This window comes from Microcaecilia unicolor, chromosome 1 (genome assembly GCF_901765095.1).
Source record: "Microcaecilia unicolor chromosome 1, aMicUni1.1, whole genome shotgun sequence".
NCBI lineage: Eukaryota > Metazoa > Chordata > Amphibia > Gymnophiona > Siphonopidae > Microcaecilia > Microcaecilia unicolor.
In genome coordinates this window covers 321,863,768-321,879,455 of record NC_044031.1, presented here as the reverse complement: position 1 = coordinate 321,879,455, position 15,688 = coordinate 321,863,768, and the positions used below count along the sequence as shown (strand labels likewise).

Genomic DNA, 15,688 nt, shown 5'->3' with positions numbered 1-15,688 from the left:
TATAAAGAGATGTCTGCATAGATTTCATCATAATTGCCACCATACACAATCTGAACTTTCTACCTAGGGCTACCGAGAGACACAGCCGGACCCGAGTTAGGGCCAGCCCCCACACTTGTGCCCCTGCCCCCTTACCTTCCTGTGTTTGCTTCTCCCTTGGTCTGTTGTCTCCTGCTCCTTTGTGCCGGGACCCGGGTTATCACGTTAATGCAGTTATCCAGGTCCTGGCACACAGGAGCAGGAAGCAGGCAGGCAGGAAGAAGCTTCTGTTTCCTAAAAACCTTGCTGGGGCCAGACCCCCCCCCCCCCCCCTTGGAGGCCGGGCCTGGGGAATCTTGCCCCTCCCCCCCCCAGGCGGGCCTGCTCCTCTCCTCTTGTGGTTTATGCACAGTAGAGCAGAAGTGCCTGGTTTACAAACGGGCACAACGATTTGTTTTTAGAAAGGACTGTTTTTCATATATTTCACTTGTATCTTTATCAGCGTACATTTACAGGTCTGATGACCCCTGAGGCAGGCTTGCACGCTGAAACATGGCCGTGTCTGGTCTTTACTATGTTGCTACTGTGACTATAATAAAGGACCCTGAATATTGAGAAACCTCTTTTGTATTTGCCTCACTACTTCGTTTGCTATCCAGTGAAGTGCCACTGAATGTCAGTGGATAGCCCTACTCAGGCGATTTAACCAGCCAGCAGCCTCTCCTGCCAGGTTAAATAGCTTTGAAAATTGACCCCCTAAGATACTTTCCCTCTTTCTTGCCCGGGAGCTCTATCCTTGGGATAGGACAGAAGGAGAAGAACCTAAGTGGGCTCATATGTTTTCCAGAAGGACACACCTTGAAAAACAAAAACTTAGATTGTGAGCCCACTAGGGACAGAGAAAGTACCTGCATACAATAAACGTAAACCGCTTTGGGTGTACCACACAAAAAAAGCAGTATAGCAAATCCATGACCCCTTTAAAAAACACCTCCGCTGGGGGGTGGGGGGTGCTCAATACACTTCACTCTGACCTCATAGCTCAGTAGGGGACCCTCATGTTACTAGTAAGGGACATTTAGTGACCACAGCCCCCTCTCCAAACCAACAACAATCCAAGCAACAGGGTTACCATTGGGTGACAGATTTGTTTTGTACATGTAATATTTTATGCTGGTTGCAAAATAAAATGTAAATTGTTTTATAGCAGAATGTGTGTGCTTGGACCAGCAGTGGAAGGCTTACTTTAGAGGGCATGGCTGTGGTTAGTAATAATCCTTGTTATAAACAGGTCTACTGTGTTTGCCTCAGATGCTGTTGAAAGAATGAAGCTGCAAATTCATGTATTTTGGACGTAGGAAAATTCCAGCCATCTAAATTTTGAAAATGCTTTCCAGATTTCTGGCAGTCAAATAGTGATAATATCTTGGTGTTTAAGGAAAATGATCATTTCTTTTCAATTTGGGGGGGGGGGGGAAGTAAAACACGTTTTGAGGTTCATTGAAGCTGTTGCTGTAGTTGATTCCTGGTGTCGTTGCAGGCATATATGGATACCTTGCAGACCCAGTGGAGCTGGATTCTTCAGATCACCAAATGTATTGATGTCCATTTAAAGGAAAATCCTGCATACTTTCAGGTGAACTCTTTATGTCTGTTGGGTGCTAGTATGAGATTAATTCAACATGTTATATTTATCTGTTTTATTGTCTGGATTCTTCAGTTTCATGTTTTCTGTTTAAAAGCGGTCAACTTTAAACTCTAGTTAAAAGAAAAATTCCTAGAATTCTCAAATCCTATTCTGCAAATTGCCATCTCAGCCTTGAATCCTGGATGAGATTACAAGAATCTGAACAAACGTCAGATATTGTCACTCCCCCGTTTTGAATTGACTGAGAATAATGAGAATAACATAAGAACTCAAAGTTCGTCCCCCCACCATCCCCCTTCTCTTCCCATATAATTCCCTGCCTCACACCTCTTAACGCTTATCTCCGCTGCCTCATAACAGTGACATTTAAAATACATTTGTTTTTGTGAAAAGCTTGTATCAGTAGCATTTCATTTCTTATTAACCTCCTGTTTGCTACCTTTTGCTTAGTTTTTTGAAGAGGCCCAAAGCACTGAAGCCTATCTAAAGAATCTGCAAGACAGTATCAGGAAGAAATACATGTGTGATAAGAGCATGCCATTACAGCGGTTGCTGGATATGATCAAGGACCTGGAGGTACCAATTCCTGAGCCCCTACGTCTTGCCCCATCCTTGGCCACCTTTAAATCTAGACTGAAAACCCACCTCTTTAACATTGCTTTTGACTCGTAACCACTTGTAACCACTCGCCTCCACCTACCCTCCTCTCTTCCTTCCCGTTCACATTAATTGATTTGATTTGCTTACTTTATTTATTTTTTGTCTATTAGATTGTAAGCTCTTTGAGCAGGGACTGTCTTTCTTCTATGTTTGTACAGCGCTGTGTATGCCTTGTAGCGCTATAGAAATGCTAAATAGTAGTAGTAGTAGTAGTTCTGTGTCAACTGTGTGAGATGACTGGGGGGAGAGAGGAGTGTCAGCCTTGTTAGGTCTCATGAATAAGTGACATGTGCACTGGTGATGTCACTGAAGATGGCAGTCAGATTATGAAACTCTGGGTTAATCTCTTATAGTGAGGTCTTTTATTCGGTAACATCATTTAAATATTTATTTGCAGGTTGCTTCTGTTAAGGTGCTTAAGCTGTGTTAAAAGTTTGTATCTATTGCATGTTAATGGCCAAAATGAATGTGTGGTAACTGCAAAGCCTTTGTTAATTGTTGGAGGCATGCCCAGCATCTTCCCACACAGTTAATGGGGAGACGGTACACATAACGCATGTTTATTTATTTGGTCGACTTGTATCCCACATTTTCCCAGCTTATGCAGGCTCAATGTGGCTAACAAAGTTACTAGAAAATTACATAATACAACAGGTTAAATTTGTTCCAGTAAAAAAATCTTACAAATTAAGTACAGAGTAGCTAAAAGGAGAGAATGCGGATGGGAATACAGGAGCAACAAAAGAGAAGCTGACAGAGGGTAAAGAGCGGGTAAACTAACCAAACGTTAATTGCATTTCCGATAACACAGATACTCAACCCCACCTATGGAGGTGGTGTTAACCGCACTGCATTACCTGCTGCTAGGTTAACAGTTAACAAGTGGTATGCTGCTGCTCCTGACCATTTCCCACTCCTTTCTGTGTTTCTCAGTTATGCAGTAATTAGCATGTGCCTCTACTTTGAATATTAATGTGGGCACGCGCTGTGTACTAATTCCTGCGTTAACTGCTTAACATATTGTTGGAAAAGGGGGCCTTAATTTTCTAAAAAGAGATGTGGAATGTGGTTGGACAGGATATCTTAATGATTCAGAAAGCCTTCCAGACTGCCCTTTTGGACAGGCCGCATCACCTTTTCCACTCTGCTTTGCTCAGGTTTTGTTGCTTAACCAAACCGGCCTTTCTTCTGAGAGCGGCTCCTTCCATGGACAGAACCTTTGTTGCTTTTCTTCTGTCCTCTACTTCCACTTCTGGCTGTTCTTTGAACTGAAGGCTTTTTCTCTTTTTCCCAGCCTCTTAGCCTGACTTCCTCACTCCCATGTCAGTGCCTCTGGACATTCCCTCCAGCCTGGATGGCGCTCTGCCTCAGTAACACCTTTTCTGCTGTTCTGTCTTTCTTTTTCTGAAGCATTACTGGTGCTTGCTTGTCTTCAGTTCCTGGGGTCTTGTGTTTTGTGCTCCTACTTTGAGGTATGGAAACCCCATTGTTGACAGATATACTTTCACAAATTCTGTCGTCTTAAAGAACATTAACCAGACCTGATACCTTTGTGTTGGGTTTCTCAAATGAAATCTTATCAAGACTAATAGATGGTACTTTTTGATGTAGCCCTTTTAAATCGCAGTTAATCCCCCTACAAATTATAAATGTGCCTCGACTGAAGAAATAGTTTGAGGTGCCTATTTATTGGTTAAAACTTAGTATACAGAAAAGGTAAAGCGCAAATACTATATTTTTAAAAATGTCAGTCTTGGACTGTTAGGGGGCAGTTGTATAACTGTGTGCCCGCTTTTAGGTGCTCCGAAGCCATGGGGTGAAAGCCTATTCTCTGACATTTGAGTGCCCAGGTTCCATTATAGAATATAGTACAGTCTCGATTATCTGACATAAATGGGACTGAGCCATTGTCTGATAATATGGAAAACAATGGTAACCCCTTAAGAAATGCATGGAAAACATACTTTACGCATAAAGAACAGGCATAGGGTATCTGTATTTAAAATATAGTATTGTTTATTAACACGAGCCAGCAGCATATGAAGTCAGAAAACAGAGAACATTCGCACTTCTTAACCGCGATGTGATGATGTCACTGGGTGGGGGGGGGGGGGGTCTGTTGGATATGCCAGATGGTTGGATTAGCAAAGGTTGGATAATTGAGACTGTATTATACTAGCGTAACCTGGTAACAGTACACCTTACAGTTACAGCAGCCATAGACCTTGCATAGCTGTTGCTGCGTAAATGCGGCAAGGGCGTGAATAACTTACAGTATTCTGCACATTGTGTGCATGACAGCTCCGCCCATCTCCCTCCCATGCTCCAACGATGTGAATGCCTCCCTTGCATTTACACACAATGTGATGTATGCATGCCCTTACCGAATACTGGCTCCATTTGTGTGCACAAGTGTACACTTTTTTTCACATTTACACATGCAAGTGACGCATAAGTGCAGACACCCAGTTATAGAATTGCCCTTCACCTGACTTAACCTCATGTTCAGAGATCTCTAAATCTCAGTTTGTGAGAGAGCCATGATTAGATAGCCTGTCTTACTAAAATCTGTCTGGGCAGATATCCCAGTTAGGAGACTGGCAGACAGGGATGGACTGACAGTGACCTGGGCCTCCAAGCAGTAAGGGTCATTGGGCCCCCCCCCCCCCGGCTGCTGCCCCCTACCACACACTACAGTCCCACTACTGCTGCAGCTACTGCCCCCTCCTGCACACTACAGTCCTGTGAGTCTCAGTGGGCCCTTCCTGGTCCTACCTTGAAGGGCCCTAGTAGTAAAGTGGCTTCTTTGGGGGCATTAAAGAACCTCACTCTGTCCTGCCCGCTACAGCTATTCTGCCTAGCACGGTCATGTTTTCAAAATGGGTGCTAAGACTTCCCACTGTGGTCTCACAGGTCTCAACAGTCTCGCAAGACTTCTGCAGGCAGTCTCGGAAGCCATTTTTAAAACACAGGGGCACCGGGCAGAATAGCAGTAGTAGGCAAGAAAGAGTGTTGTTCTTTCCTTCCCCAGCAGAGGCCACTAGACCTCCAGGGCTCTTGAAGGTGGGACTGCGGAGAGCCCACTGAGGCTTGGGGGGGGCGACTGCAGCAGGGGGGAACGAGAGCCTCTGGGCCCTCAGGCACTGCCCGGTTGCCCAAATGGTCAGTCCGCCCCTGCTGGCAAACATTCCTCATGCTGGATTCTCTAGTCACATTTCTGGGTTACTGTGCAATAGCTGACCTTCATGGGTGTCCTGCTCTCAGTGCCTGAAGTCTATCAGCTCTGGAGAAAGTGCAGTGGAGAACCAGTGATCTCCCTGCTGCCCCTCAAGGCCTTTCTTTAGCTGTCATCTTTATTTTCTCCACATGCACATTTATTGTTGTCTGATCTGGATCTTTGTGCAGATATTTTTGAAACAAATAAAGTTGTATTAAGGTGCTCGTTTTCAAAGTGCATAGACTTACAAAGTTACATAGAGGCGTATTTTCAATGCACATAGACTTACAAAGTTACATTGTAACCTATGGAACTTTGTAAGTCTAAGTGCTTTGAAAATGAGGCACTATGACTTATAAAACAGAGGCTAAAATGCCTTCAATTTGTTTAATACCAAGGTCTCAAAACTGATTTTGTTTTTACCTGTTTGCTTAACAGAAAGAGCGAGAGAAAATTCTTGAATACAAGAGGCAAGTGCAAAACTTGGTGAACAAATCTAAGAAGATTGTTCAGCTGAAACCCCGTAACCCAGATTACAGGAGCAACAAACCCATTGTGCTGAAGGCTCTGTGTGACTACAAGCAGGAACAGGTATTATACCCAATTCTTCAGAAAGCCAAAACTTGTGAAAAATCTGTCCCTGTCCTTGCTTTGGAGATTCATTGGGAAAATCCTACAGGTGAAGTAACTTACATGTAGACACTCTAATAGAGAAAGCCTGCAGGTTTCTGCAAACTATCTAAATAATTTCTTCTCGCACATTTACTTTTTGTAGAAAACTAGTCATTGCTTCTTGGTGAATGACATGTTTGCAAAAACTTATCTAGCAAATGAGAGACTAGACAACATGAGATAGTTCGAAGTGTGGTCTGATGTGTGGTCTAATGCTTAGCATTTAAGATTACATGCAAAAAAGTGCACAGTGAGAAATCCAACAGAGTGGTGTATAGGGCTGACCCTACCATTGAGCCAGGGCTAGGAGGATGCTGGGGTGTGTAAGAGGAGCTATGAGCAGCAAAAAAAAAGAGATGATGATGCCTCTGTATGGGTCACTGGGGAGGCCTCACTTAATATACCGTGTTCAGTTCTGGAAGCCATAGTTTAGAAAGGATAGAGATATGCTAAAGGCAGTCCAGGGAAAGCCAACCAACATAGGGCCCTGTTTACTAAGCAGCGCTAAGGAATATATGGGTTTCTCTTGTGTTTAGCACGTGTGAAAAACACTAGCGTGTCTTAGTATACAGGGTCCATAGTGTGGGGTCTGCACCAAGAGCAGTATGATGTGAGACTTAAGGGTCTCAGTATGTATACCCTAGAGCAGGGTCAGCAATCCACAGCTCCTGAGCACCTCAGTGTGGCTTTTGAGTTCCATCAGGTGATGCCAGCACTGAAGAGAGAAAAGTTGAGGCAATTTCTTTGGCCTTAGAAAAGTACATAAGTATTGCCATACTGGGACAGACTGAAGGTCCATCAAACCCAGCATCCTGTTTCCAACAGTGGCCAATCCAGGTCACAAGTACCTGGCAAGATCCCAAAACAGTACAATACATTTTGTGTTGCTTATTCTAGAAATAAACAGTGGATTTTCCCCAAGTCCATTTTAATAATGGTCTATGGACTTTTCCTTTAGGAAGCCATCCAAACCTTTCTTAATCCCTGCTAAGCTAACTGCTTTTACTACATTCTTTGGCAATGAATTCCAGAGTTTAATTACACGTTGAATGAAGAAATATTTTCTTTGATTCGTTTTAAATTTACTGCTTTCTAGCTTCATTGCGTGCCCTCAAGTCCTAGTATTTTTGGAAAGAGTAAACAAGTGATTCATGTATACCACTGCACTCATTATTTTATAGACCTCTTCGGTCCAAGGGTTTAATTTTCTGAGACTTCCAGAAAGGAAAAAAGCCACAGAAATAGAAATTCATACAGGCAAAAACAGTTGTGCACAAAGCTGTGGGACCTTTGGCCAGAAGTGGAAAATATTAAGAATTATGCAAAATTTCTTTTGTGCAAGTTTTTGCTTGCCTGTTTTTCTGAGCTGGTGGAATGTTCCAGAAGGAAATCCTTGATAAAAGATGTTTATTTCAATATTATGCATGCGCATTGACCCCTGGGCGTTGTGTGCAGTTTTGTTTGAAACTTGATTTTGGCTTTAAATCAAATACTCAGTGTTAGGGAGAAAGTAAGATAAATGTAACAGGCTGCTGAGGTGACTAAAAGTGAACACTGCTAGAATCCCTGAGGAAGCAATACAGGATTAGTGATTTCATAGCTGTACATTAGATGGTAGTACTGGCATCAGTGGCTTGTGTGGATCATGGGAGGAGGTTATTTTATAATGTAAACCATTCTGAGCATTTTGGTTTGACATGGTATAAGATTTGATATGTTTTTGGATGTGCAGGTCACGGTAGGGTGAGGAGTCATGCTCTTTGGCCATGCAGACAGAAGGTGCTGTTTTTGGTTGGGCAGGCCATGACTAGGAGAAAGAGATGCTTTCTTTGGCCACGTGGGCCTCAGGAGAAACAAACATTGTCTTGGACCTGGGATGGAGGAAGTGTATAAGAGTGATTGGTGATGATGCCATGGAGATTGAGAGATAGAGTGGCTGCTGGAGGTGTGAGGGGGAGAGAGAAAGTGCCTTTGAGGACAGGGATGGGGATTGAGAGAAAGAGAGTGACTGCCATGGGTGGGAAGGAGGAAGGGAAAGAGAGAGAAAGCTGTAGACAGGGAGGGAGGAGAGACAGAAAGAGAGCATGCTGTGAATGGGGAGTAGAGTGTTGCAGAAGGGAACATTAAGAGACAGACTGCTGAGAATGGGAAAAATGAGAGAGATTGAGGAGGGAATTAAGAGAGAAACTAATGGGGATGATGGCTGAATTGTGCAAGAGAAAAAATGGCTGTTAGGGGTGAGGAGCGATTGAGACAGAGTGACTGCTGGGTCTGGGTGGGAGACTCAAAATAGTGAGTGCTAGATGCTGAAGGGAGGGAGGCAGAGAGGGACTGCTGGGGAAGAGGGTTGGGATTGAGAGAGGTGACTGCTGGAGATGAGGGATTGAAGAAGTGCTTAGGGATGGGGGAAGGGCGAAGGTGAGAGTAGCTGCTGGGGATAAGGGGAAGAAGAGGCAAGGCAATTTACATGAGTGTTCTAATTTACAATAGGTTGCAGCTTTCACAATATCTTGAACCTGTACAATGGCTCTTCTGTTTTGAAGGTTTGCAACCCCTGCCCTAGAGAATAGGAGGATAAGGTAGAGATATTTGAATATCTTAATGGTGATAACCGAGCACAAGTAGACCCTTTTTTTTCATGGAAAGGAAGTTGTGCAATGAGTGACCATGATACACAGCTCCAAGAGATTAAATCAATGTGAGGTAATATTTTTATCCACAGAAAGGGTGGTAGTTGCCTAGAATGCCCTCTCAGAATGGAAGCTTAAGGATAAAATGGTAATGAACTTCAAAAAGGGCAAGAAATAAAACACAGGCAATAAGGAATAATAAAGGGATTGAGGAAACATGAACTAGTGGTAACACAGCCATTGGGGTAACCACACAGAGTGGTGGCAGTATGGCTGCATCATGTTGGGGTAACTGACATGAAGTGACATAAGCTTCAGTTAGCATAGAGAGTGCATATTCTGGACAGCAACTTCACTGGATGTGGTGACTATGTGGATTGGTAGAAAGTTTGGTGCCAGTGTATTGAAGGGGATCTGGCTGCTGGATTACATTTCAGGAAGGTGATAAGGTCTGAAATGGCTGACCAGCTGAGGAGGCGAAGGGCATGACATCGAGAGTAATGTGGAGGGTAGTGGTAGGAAAGAGGCTGAAGGGTCAGGAAAAGATAGACCTGGGGTGTGGGTAGCTGATGGTGGGTTGCATATTTATACAAAGCAGAAGAATCACAATTGAGCACACTAGATTGGGCAATTGGGTATTTTTTTTCCTGTTTTGAGTTAGTTTGTTTTTTTTCAGCCAAAGTAAGAGCTCCATACCCATGAAATGTTGGAGAAAATATACCAGGAAGTACAATATTGAATAGACACAAGTGTATTTTCCATTGATAATTACATACATCTAATGTACAGCTATGAAATCACTAATCCTGTACTGCTTCCTCAGGGATTTATTCCTATGGGCCCTGCTGCTGATAACTTGAGCTAAGCTTTAGTAAAAGACCCCCTCGGTGCTTTGAAAATACACCTCCATATAGAATTAGGCGGTAAATGGAGGTAGGTGTTTTATGTTCTTCTAACCATGATGGTAGATGCAAAAAAAGAAGTCAAAAATAAGACTATCCTGGATAAGGAGAAATCTTTCATGTGGTCGCACTCTGTTGTATCTTGGCTGAAAGGACAGGATAATTGGGCTGAGTGAATGAGTCCAATAGTCTTTTTCTGCTATCATATACTACTGTATATTAATGTGATAGGCCATTTGATTTTAATAGAATGCAGCTCAATGTAGTACTTCCAAATAATATTTTTCATATCTATTTATCAAGCTGCTAGACTTTCTATACTCACAGAAGACCAGAAGATGAAGCTCCTTACACCTTGCTGAAATAAATAAATAAATAACATGTTTCTCTTCATTACAGAAAGTTGTGCATAAGGGAGATGAGTGCATCTTAAAGAACAATGCGGAACGCAGCAAATGGCATGTAACTGGCCCTGGAGGACTGGACATGTTGGTGCCTTCTGTCAGTCTCATTGTACCTCCCCCAAATCCATTAGCAGTGGATCTGTCTACCAAGTAGGTCATGCATTTTCAAGAGCTCAAGACCTGTTCTTTAAAAATGTGTGCCGTGTGTGCTGATGTGTTTACACTCTCAAAAGTGTTTAATGAAGGCTAGTGAAGTGCTGTAGACATTTTGAGGCCAATTTTCAAAAATTGCTTGGCACCTACATTAGGACCCTATATTTTCAGTTGAAAAGCCACTTAAGTTTTGGTTCTTGAAACTGAAGAGCCTAAATTTAGACCTGCAATTCATTTGCTAAGATGTCAAGTCTGATTTTTGTATCTGGCATCTGGGTGCGAAATGGAGTATCCAATTTGGGATTTTTTTAACATTCAGTTTTTTGGCGTTCATTGGTTTGTTATTTAATTGAGATGCGTGTTCATCTCAGGATCGCACCCAAATAAAAATTGGTTGTCCTATATAAAATCTGGAGGTAACTGTAAGAACCACAAAAAAGAAGGATAAACCTCCACGAATGGAATGAATCCAGACAGCAGAAACAAAAAGTTTTACTTTTTATATAATGTTTTAGTTTTTCTGGTATGCTTTTTCTTATAATTGTCATTTTATGTTGTATGATTTTAGATTGTCTTGAGATTTCTGATTCAGACATATGTTCATGCTGCAACACAGCTGTGTCATGTCATATGCTGGCAATAAAGAATAATTGGTTCCTATTTCTTTTGTGCACTCCAGTTTTTGTTTCTGCTGTCTGGTAACTCTAGAACCATCAATCTGTACTTTTACCTGCAGAAAAGGTGGGCAATTTTCAAATGGCCCCTTTACCTGGCTGATTGACTTTTGGAAATTGCCCTTATTCTTTGTTTATTTGAGAAATATATAAACACAGCAAAGTTTAATATTTAAAAGCATGATGCCTTGTGGGAGGGGCAGATTAGGGACCTGAAAGTGAATGGGGTGTGGGGGGGGGGGGCAGGGCATAAAACTGAAGGTGTTGCCTAGGGCATCTAATAATCTTGCACTGGCCTTGTTGGGGTCCCACTTAAGCAGCTCCTGTGCAGCAGGGAAACTAATAGCCTCAATCTTTTGTAGGATTGAACAGTACTACGAAGCAATTTTAGCTCTCTGGAACCAGCTTTATATCAATATGAAGAGTATGGTGTCCTGGCATTACTGCATGATTGACATTGAGAAAATTAGGGCAATGACTCTTGCTAAGGTACGTGCTCCTTTTCCTCAGAATTTCTTATCCTTTCTGTGTGAACACTAGTGCCCACCTGCGGTATATCAAATAAAGTAAACCAAACTATTGAATCCAGCATGGACAAGACAGCAGTGCGGTGTTTGATTGGCTGGTGAGAACAGTCTACATGTTAAAGCCTTTTATGACATTGAAGATTCTACTTTGTGACTTGCAGACCCCTAAAATGAATCTCCTGCCTCATTGCTGGCACACGTGGTGTTGGCGGTTGTATGCCTCTGTCATTCTGCTCTTCACTCTGGTAGATCCTCCAGGACTCACTGTGGCAGCTGAGTTAGACGTAGCCCAATGCATGCAGGAATATGCAGGTCTGATTTTCTTAAAGCAGGCAAAACACAGTGAAGGTGACAGGGATGATGCAAAGAAAATGTCCAGTGGACTCAAAGAATTCACATCTGTAACTTTATTCAAAGTAAAATGGACCACGAGTCCTTCTCAGCGCTCAACAGGTATTGGAGACAAAGACCTAGTCACAGTGAAACATTAGCAGGAACGCCTACATCCGAGATCGCAGATAGAATGCATCAAAATTTTATGCCGCATTCTCGCTGACGCAAGCCTTAGGGGTCGAAACACAACTCGTGTGGAGTCCATTTTACTTTGAATAAAGTTACAGATGTGAACTTTGAGTCCATTGGACTTTTTCTTTGTATCATCCCTGTCACATTCGCTGTGTTTTGCCTGCTGTTCTGACCTGTGCGAGGGTCTTCTGTTCTTTCTGATTTCCTTAAAAGCAGGACTTACTCTTTATACATAGAGCAAAGTAAAATCAGAATCTGGCTCTATAATATTGAGTCATCTGGTTATCCCTGTTGTCCCTTATGGTTTCTAATGACCTCAGTTCCTGGTTAAGGCATAGTTCAGACCTATAGCTTCCTTTATCACCTTCCTACAGCTGCCTTCCATTCCGTTCAAGTTGTGCTAGGTGCATCTCCCAGAAGATTTGCTCACATTATACCATTGGTCCACCTACAGCTTCATATGAAATCCTCATTCCTTAAACATGCCTAGTGTTAACTTGCCCTGTGCCATGATCTTCCCACTTATTTAACTTGCTTCTTCCTGTTCCCCTATGTTTCTCTCTGTCGCTTCACATTAGGTAGGTTGAGGTTCCTTTTATAAAGATATCACGAGAAATCAGTGCTATATGATGCAGTGCATTAAAAAAATATTTCTATACATCCAAATTCCCCAAACTGGAGTAACTGTCCAATCCACTCTAGTATTGCAGAAAATGTGTGGGATAAACATAAAGGAATCCTGTTCAGAAGGAATGGATCCTCAGAAGGTTAGCAGAGATTGGGTGGTAGTGCCAGTGGTTGGGAGGCGGGGCTAGTCCTTGGTAGACTTCTACTGTCTGTGCCCTGAAAATGACAGATAAAAATCAAGGTCGGGTATACATATAAAGTAGCACATATGAGTTTATCTTGGGCAGACTGGATGGACCGTACAGGTTTTTTTCTGCCGTCATCTACTATGTTACTATCCAGCTTATTTTCGAAAGAGATCGCCGGCCATCTTCCAACACAATCGGGAGATGGCCGGCCATCTACTGAAGCTGGCGAAATTGGTATAATGGAAAGCCAATTTTGGCCGGCTCCAACTGCTTTCTGTCGCCGGGACGGCCAAAGTTCCCGGGGGCATGTCGGAAGGGTAGCAAAGGCAGGACAGGGGCATGCTGGGGCGTGCTTAAGAGATGGGCGCCCTCGGCCGATAATGGAAAAAAAGAAGGGCGTCCCTGGCGAGAATTTGGTCCACTTTATTTGGTCCCTTTTTTTTCAGGTCCAAGTTCCAAAAAAGTGCCCGAACTGACCAGATGGCCACCAGAGGGAATCGGGGATCACCTCCCCTGACACCCCCAGTGGTCACTAACCCCCTCCCACCCTCAAAAAAAATAAAGTTTATACACTTTTTTTTGCCAGTCTCTATGCCAGTATCAGATGTCATACTCAGGTCCATCGCAGCAATATACAGGTCCCTGGAGCAGTTTTAGTGGGTGCAGTGGACTTCAGGCAGGCGGACCCAGGCCCATCCCCCCTTACCTGTTACACTTGTGGTGGAAAATGGGAGCCCTTCAAAACCCACCCGAAACCCACCGTACCAACATGTAGGTGCCCCCCTTCACCTCTTAGGGCTATGGTAGTGGTGTATAGTTGTGGGGAGTGGGTTTTGGGGGGGCTCAGCATCCAAGGTAAAGGAGCTATGCACCTGGAAGCTATTTTTATTTTTAATTTTTAGGACTGCCCCCTAGAGTGCCTGGTTGGTGTCCTGGCATGTCAGGGGGACCAGTGTACTACAAATGCTGTCTCCTCCCATGACCAAATGCCTTTGATTTGGCCGGGTTTGAGATCGCCAGCCTCGGTTTCCATTATCGGCGAAAACCAATGTCGGCCATCTCTGATATTTGGCCGGCCCCAACAGTATTATCGAAATGAAAGATGGCCGGCCATCTTTTTTGAAAATATGGTTGGCCTCGCCCCTTCGCGGCGCCGTCCTCGGAAATAGGCGCCTTTATAGATGGGCGGCCCCGGTCGAAAATGCCCCTCTATGTTACTATATACTGTGTTATATGTATTTCATATTGTTACATTTATGTTTTTTTGATATAGAAAAGCATTTATTTTCCTAGTCATGGTTGTTTTGTTGAAATTTTTAAAAACACTGCTCCTCACACAACAGCATTTCATTGGATTTCTCCTTCAAACTAGGAGATAGTCCTTGAGATAAGTCTTGTTTTGAAATATAGAACCGCCTGTACCTATCGCTCACTGTTTAATACATTCATTTCTGTATCTGTTTGATTTCAGCTGAAAACAATGAGGTACGAGGATTATCAGAAGGTGGTAACAGATCTGGAAGTCCATTACCAAGACTTCCTTAAGAATAGCCAGGGTTCAGAGATCTTTGGCGATGAGGACAAACGGAAAATGCAGTCGCAGTTCACAGATGCCCAGAAGTATTACCAGACATTGGTGGTGCAGCTTCCTGCGTACCAGAGAGGCTCTTCCAGCACTGTTCAGGAAACGTCACAAACAATTCAGAATGGAGGCCAAGGTCTGTAGTCAGAGGTCCTAAAGGGTTTATGTGTACATCACTCTACCTAATGCCATTGAAGAGTGGTTGCTGGAATGCTTCTCATTCTTTGTACTCATTTGTAATGTTATCCGGCCAGTTATTTAGCACTGATCTGAACTTCGGCTGAGGCACAGATAACTTTCAGTGGCTGCTGAATACATTCAGTGCTGGTGACTGGCATTGAATTTCAAGGTCGGTGGTACCCAAACCTAGTCCTAGAGGCTCCCCAGCCAGTCAGGTTTTCAGGATATCCAAAATGAATATTCATGAGAGAGACCTGCATGCACTGCCTCTACTACATGCAAATCTATCTCATGAATATTCATTGTGGATATCTTGAAAACCTGACCGGCTTGGGGGAGCCTCCAGGACCAGGTTTGGGAACCACTGATCTAGATCATGTTCTGCCCACGGCTGTCAGCACCTCTGTAATCGCTGACTGTCGCAGGCTGCATATCAGCCCATTTTAGTTTATCATTTTATAGTGGAAATACACACGTTTTCACTAATTCCCTCATTGCGCCTGCTTTGAAGGGAGCTCAACTTTTTGCTTGTTTTGGAAGGACTTAGTATAAGGGTTCAAAAGGATTAATACTTTGCCTTGAAAATTTTAAAAAATCTTTTCTAGCTTCCAGGGCCATAGCTAACTATGTGCAGCAAGGGAAAGGAAATGGGGCTGTGTTTATCAATCAAAGTGGTTTACATATTATATTTTGTACCTAGGGCTTGAAGCCACACAGGGCACAGTGGCAGCCAGGGTGCCAAAATTGCGCCCTGTCCATTGGTTTCCCTTCCTGATGTCACAAAAGTGGGTGGGTGGCAGCGCAACTGAAGCACTTGGGGCCGTGTCGAACAGGGTGCATTTACAGCTTGTGATGCTCCTGCTGTTTTCCCTTGTTCACTGGCACTATTTAGATGTATAGTTCTGTGAGATAGGGTCGCTATGCATATAGGTGCCAGTGCTTAAATGTGGAAGCTGCTCTTTTTGTCTATATCTATTTTCGTAAAGTCGATGCTTCCCCTGTACATGCCAGCAGATACATGTGTATTTGCTGGGATCCTTCTGCATATTTTACAAAAGGCTCCAGCCTTTTATAAAATACCAAGGGAAAACTGGGAACCTGATAATTCCAATTGCTCATC

The 15,688-nt window shown here is 43.3% G+C and overlaps 1 protein-coding gene across 3 annotated transcripts in view; it reads left to right on the top strand.

Moving 5' to 3' along the window:
• Positions 1-15,688, top strand: part of DSP (desmoplakin) — a 141,300-nt gene that overhangs the window by 81,395 nt on the left and 44,217 nt on the right. For all 3 annotated transcript variants that reach the window (XM_030208874.1, XM_030208891.1, XM_030208882.1), the window contains exons 9-14: positions 1,520-1,615; positions 2,078-2,203; positions 5,943-6,095; positions 10,108-10,262; positions 11,302-11,428; positions 14,278-14,524. In XM_030208874.1, coding sequence (XP_030064734.1) covers positions 1,520-1,615; positions 2,078-2,203; positions 5,943-6,095; positions 10,108-10,262; positions 11,302-11,428; positions 14,278-14,524 — 904 coding nt within the window. The remainder of the gene's footprint in view (positions 1-1,519; positions 1,616-2,077; positions 2,204-5,942; positions 6,096-10,107; positions 10,263-11,301; positions 11,429-14,277; positions 14,525-15,688) is intronic.